At 39.4% G+C, this 6,091-nt stretch overlaps 1 protein-coding gene and 1 non-coding gene across 2 annotated transcripts in view; one reads left to right on the forward strand and one right to left on the reverse strand.

The window, feature by feature from the left end:
• NUP210L (nucleoporin 210 like) overlaps positions 1-6,091 on the forward strand; it is a 169,517-nt gene that overhangs the window by 58,752 nt on the left and 104,674 nt on the right. The window contains exon 13 of the mRNA XM_006159801.2: positions 3,628-3,826. Coding sequence (XP_006159863.1) covers positions 3,628-3,826 — 199 coding nt within the window. The remainder of the gene's footprint in view (positions 1-3,627; positions 3,827-6,091) is intronic.
• On the reverse strand, positions 1,745-1,851 carry LOC114009896 (U6 spliceosomal RNA). The gene has a single exon (XR_003551285.1). It is a non-coding gene; the product is annotated as a U6 spliceosomal RNA (small nuclear RNA).

The raw sequence follows: 6,091 nt of genomic DNA on the forward strand, positions 1-6,091 counted from the left end.
TTTATTTATTTATTTATTTATTTATTTATTTATTTGGAAAGGTTTTTTTGCTATAGGGCGTGTGGGCTCGCCGGGAAGACAGAGAGAGACAGAGAGACAGAAAGCGAGAAATCACCCCCGAGGGAGGATGGCCACCCCGCAATCCCTTCTCCTCTTGGGATCTTGGGCACGCACGCACACGCGCCTGGCGTGAGTTTAAGCCACCTGGTCCGGGACTCCAACCTCCGTTCACTACATGGGAGTCCAGTGACATAGCCATTACGTTAACTGCTGTTCCCTTGCCAATTGATTTCTAAAAGAGTGCAAAAAATTTTTTTTACTTTATTATATAATAATTTTTCTCACAGTTAACGTATGTTGCTTTTCTCTGCAGGACTTAGAATTTTGCTATCACTCAGTGACTGTTATCAAGTATCCCCTAAGTATTTAATGCTGTACTATCATAAGACATTCAAAGATATATAACATATTGGGGCCAGCAGATGGTGTGATGGTTAAGAGCGTTGGACTCCCTCATGGCCAATGCAGTTTGAGTCCAAGACCTGGCAGCTTGCTTTCTCACCCCGCCCTCCACTCTGTTCCTCTCTGGTCAAATTTAAATAAAATTAAATAAATAAAGATAAAATAATTCCTTTTTAAAAAAAGATACATAACATATTATTCCTACCTTAAAATATCTGAAATCTAACTATTAATAGGAAGACGTATTTACAAAGTGTTAAATAACATTTTAAGAAATTATATATGAGGTTATTAATTAATTTAGATTTTGCCATAGGGCATGTCTGCTCATTGGCGAGAGACAGAGACTGAGAGTGGGAAAGTGAGAAATCACATCCTTTGGGGAATGGCTACACCACAATCCTTTCTCCTCCATTCTCTCCTTGGAATTTTGGGTACACATGCACACGTGCCAGGCATGATTTTCAAGTTACCAGCTCAGGACTCTAACTATGCAGTTGGCCATGTGAGATTCAGTACTTTAACCTTCACACCACCTGTTGGCCCCATTTATGAAGTATTTAAAGATACATACAATTTTGTGCTACTTTAATTGAATAATAAAAGTACTGTTAACTTATAAAAAGAAAATTTTTTGTGGGTGAGACTAGTCAGAGACTATCACGGAAGAAGTGGGAACTTGAACAAGACACTGGAAAATAGAGGCAAACTAAGGCTTGAGGACTGTATGTACCAAACTCCTGCTGTGTAATGGTAGGTGCTTTTTGAGAGCTAGCCCTGTAGCCTAATTGCTACGCATTGTGTGTAGTGAACAAGATCAAACATCACTGACCATGGTTTGTAGATTTCTGAAGATCAGTGTCTAAAAGGTTTTTCCTCTTTTTCTGTATAATTAAGGAAGGAAAATTAGAATCAATTCCCTTTTTAGCTAATCTACTCCTGAGTAATTTTTCTTTCTTCTTAAAATGCTTCTCCATCCGTTGCTTTTGTAGAGGTGTCCGATCCTTACATTGTTTCACTGCTGGGTACGATGGCTGCTGAAATGGAGTATTCCAGTTTCTGAAAAGTTCTTTATGTACTTTTTCGAGTGGTACAAAATGACACTTCAGGAGTCTGTTACCAAACAGGTAGTTGCTCATGGTTTCAGCAACGATCTTGGCAACATCGTCAGATTCAAACTCTATAAAGACATAGCCTCTGCTGTTTCCAGTCCTTTTACTTCTGGGCAGTCTAAATCTTGTAATAGTGCCAAACTGGGAGAAATATGCTTTGATCTGGGTTTTAAAATATGGAACGCTTCACGAATGTGCATGTCATCCTTGCGCAGGGGGCATGCTAATCTTCTCGATATCGTCCCAATTTTAGTATATGTGCTGCCAAAGTGAGCACGATAAATAAATAATTTTTTAAGAAAGAAAAGAGGGACTGGCAGGTGGCATGGTGTTTAAGGCGTTGGACTCCCACATGGCCAACCACTGTTTAAGTTCCATGTCTGGTTGCTTTCTTTCTCACTGGGCCAGCAGGTGGCGTGGTGGTTAAGGCAGCTGGACTCCCATGTGGCTGACCATGGTTTGAGTACTGGACCTGGCAGCTTGCTTTCTCACTTTCCATCTCTCTTATCTCTCTCTAGTCAACTTCAAATAAAATAAAAAAATAAAATAATGACAATAAATACAATACAATAAAATAATCCTTTAAAATAAATAAATAAATAAATAAAATAAAAAAGAAATGAAAAGAATTGGGTCAGCAGATGGTATGGTGGTTAAGGTACTGGACTCCTACATGACTGAACACAGTTTGAATCTTGGACCTGGTGGGTTGCTTTCTCATTTTCCCTCTCACTCTGTCTCTGTCTCTCTCTGATGAGTACACGTGTTGTATAGCAAATTAAAAAATAAAAATTGGGGGGCCGGCAGTTGACATGGTGGTTGAGGGCATTGGACTCCCATATTGCTGACTGCGGTTTGAGTCCCCGACCTGGTGGCTTGCTTTCTCTCCCTCGCTCTCTCTCTGGTAAAATTAAAAATAAATAAATAAATAAATAAATAAATAAATGTATAGCAAGTAAAGATCATTTAAAAAGTTAAAATAAAATAAAAAATAAAAATTGGGGCTAACAGGTGGCATGTTGGTTAAGGGCCCTGGACTTCCACATGGCTGATCGTGGGTCAAGTCCTGGACCCGGCAGCTTGCTTTCTCGCTCTCTCTCTCTCTCTCTGTCTCTCTCTCTCTTTCTCCCCCTCTTTTCCTCTCTCCCTCTCTCCCTCTCTCTCTTCCCCCCTCCAGTCAAATTTAAAATAAATAAACAAGGTTAAATAAAATAATTCTTTAAAAATAAATAAATAAATAAAGGAACTAGCAGGTAGTGTAATGATTATGTCGCTGGACTCCCACATCGTCGACCACGGTTCAAGTCCCAGGTCTGGCAACTTAAACTCACACCAGACATGTGTGTGTGTGTCCCCAAGATCCCAAGAAGAGAATGGAGGAGAAAGGATTGCAGCATGGTGACTTTCTCTGGGGGGTGATTTCTCACTTTCTGTCTGTCTATCTTTCCGGTGAGTGTACACACCCTATAGCAAAAACCTCTCCAAAAATAAACAAATAAATAAATAAAATGAAAATAAAAATTAAATAATTCTAAAAATAAAAAGAAAAGAGTCAGGACCGGCTCTTTCGGCTAGTGATTAAAGCAACTAGACCCCACATAGCCTACTGCTATTTCAAGTACTGCACCCAGCAGCTCGAGAATGACGCCAGGAGTGTGTGCACGTGGGTGTAGGAGACATGGAGGAGACACGGAGGAGAAGGCATTGCAGTGTGGCTATTCCCTCTGAGGAGATGTTTTCTCCCTCTTCCTCGCTCTGTCTCTCCGGCAAGAACATGTGCCCTCTGGCAAAAATTTTAAAAAGAAAGAAATTTAAAAAGAGCAACATATTAAGCACCTTGTGTATATGTAAGTGTGTGTGTGTGTGTGTGTGTGTGTGTGTGTGTATAATGTGTATAATAAATAACATGTATATGTACTGTATGTTTTTACAGAAAAATACAGATATATGTTCATGTATGTGCACGTGTGTTTAAATATTTAAGTAATGATTTATTTTCTTCTAAGGCTTTTCTAACATAATTTTCTCGACAGATTAATATTTTTCCCTCCAGGTAGATGTCCTGAAACTGAACAAAATGGAACTGTTACCATTCCATGCTGACGTGGAGATCGGTCAGGTTATAGAGATCCCCATCGCGATGTATCATGTGAAGAAGGAGACCAAAGAGGCCGTTGCATTCACAGACTGCTCTCACTTATCCTTGGATCTGAACATGGACAAGCAAGGAGTCTTTACTCTTCTCAAAGAAGGTACGAGTAGGCTGTTTATTTTATCCTTTGCTTTCAGTTAAGGAACCAATCATCAATTCAGAAATTACCAATTTTACTCTAAATGTACATATTACCTGTTTCTATAATACTCCCACTTATTCCATCAACTGCTTTGTCACAGGTGTCATACTCTTCATTTTACAGATGTAGAAGCAAAAGCAAAGGTAATGAAAAACTCTATAGCTGGACAGTATCACTTTTTAGCTCATAGTAAGGTCTTCCATTTCCAGCCTTAAAGTCTTTTGTTTCATATATACGTACACATACATATATACAAGCACACATGTATTTGTATGTATGTATGTGTACATATATGTATATACTATAATTATGTGTATATACATATGTATTTCCTCTTTTTAAGAGGTAATAGTGCCAGATAATGTATGCATACATTAGCTTTAGTCAGAAAAGGAGAAAATATGTTCTTCTTTCTTTCTTATAGATTTTTTAAAAATTTACCAGAGGGTGTATGCACTCACTAGAGAGACAGAGAAAGTTAAGAAGCAGCTTCTGAGACCAGCAGATGGTGTAATGGTTACATTGCTGGACTCCCACATTAGTCAACATGGTTCAAGTCCTGGACATGGTGGCTTAAAACACACCGGGTGCGTGTGCATATGTGCCCAAAATCAAGAGAGGAGAATGGAGGAGGAGGGATTGCAGTGCGGCCATACCCCATGGGGGTGATTTTTCTCTTTCTCTCTCTTTGTCTCTCCAGCAAATGCATGTACCCTATAGCAAAACCTCTCTGAAAAAAAAAAAAAGCACCTCCCATGGGAAATGCTCACGTCTCAATCCCTTCTCCTCCACTTCTCCCTCCTTTCTGAATTTTTGGCACACATGCACATTCACCTGGAGCATTTTTGAAGCTGCTGGATCCAGGACTCAAAACACAGTCACCCACATGGGAGCCAGCCGTCTTCACCACCATGCCACGGGCTGGCTCTGAAACTATCTTTTTCTAATAAAATGGAAAATGTGGGGCCAGCCCATGGCATGGTGGTTAAGGCAGCTGGATTCCACATGACTGACAGCATGATTCAGGTTCCTGACCTGACAGCTTGAAAAACACACCGGGTGTGTCCTCCTGAAAGGAGGCAGAAATGGAGGAGACGGGATTGCAGTGTGACCTTTCCCAATGGGGAGTTGCTTTTTTACTTTCTCCCTCTCTGGAAAGACTGTATACCCTCTGGCAATTTAAATAAGGAAATAAACAAATAAAAAAATGAAAGTATGGGGCCAGCAGATGGCATGGTAGTTAAGGGTCTTGAACTCCCACATTGCCTGCAACAGTTCAATAAATAAATGTAAATAAAATAATTCTTAAATGGAAAAAGAAAGTATGAATAAACTATCCTTTATAAAGATCAACAGTCTTTCCTGCTGTTGAACTTTGTACTTGATCCTAATCTCCATTGTTTTCTTTTTTAATTGAACTTTATTTATTTAATTTATTTATTTCAATTTGACCAGAGAGGGATAGAGAGAGAGAGAAGGGGAAAGTGAGAAAGCAAGCCACCAGGTCTGGGACTTGAACCACATTTGCCATGTGGGAATCCAGAGCCCTTAACCACCATGCCACCTGCTGGCTCCATAACATTTAATTCTCAACATACATCCATAAGGTTGGCATCAACTTGGACTTCTCTCTTGCCTTGCTAATTATACTACATGTGTATGTACATAAAAATGACCTTGTATATGTGTATATGTATATGTATACATTTATAATTAGCATGTAATACTAATTAGTATGTAGTACTCTCATATCGCCCACCTTTCGTCTATTCTCAGAGTATCTCCTCTAATTTTTCAGCCCTCATTATCTCTTCTACAGGGTATAACAATATTTTCCTAGCTGTTCTTGCCTCTGATAATTATGGTTACCAGATGGATTATTTTTAAAGAATTATTTTATTTTAACTTTATTTATTTATTTATTTTAATTTGACCAGAGAGGGACAGAGGGAGAGTGAGAGAGAAAGTGAGAAAGCAAATTGCCAGGTCCAGGACTTGAACTGCAGTTGGCCATGTGGGAGTCCAGCGCCCTTAACCACCATGCCATCTGTCGGCCCCCCAGATGGATCTTCATGAAGCTTAATTTACATATTACTTTTTCTTTTTTTTTTTGAAGAGTTTTTTTTTTTTTTCGCTATAGGGTGCGTGCACTCGCCAGACAGACAGAGAGAGACATAGAGACAGAAAGTGAGAAATCACCCCCCAGGGGAAATGGTCACGCTG

Source organism: Tupaia chinensis, unplaced genomic scaffold (genome assembly GCF_000334495.1).
Source record: "Tupaia chinensis unplaced genomic scaffold, TupChi_1.0 Scaffold000659_1, whole genome shotgun sequence".
NCBI classification, from domain to species: domain Eukaryota; kingdom Metazoa; phylum Chordata; class Mammalia; order Scandentia; family Tupaiidae; genus Tupaia; species Tupaia belangeri.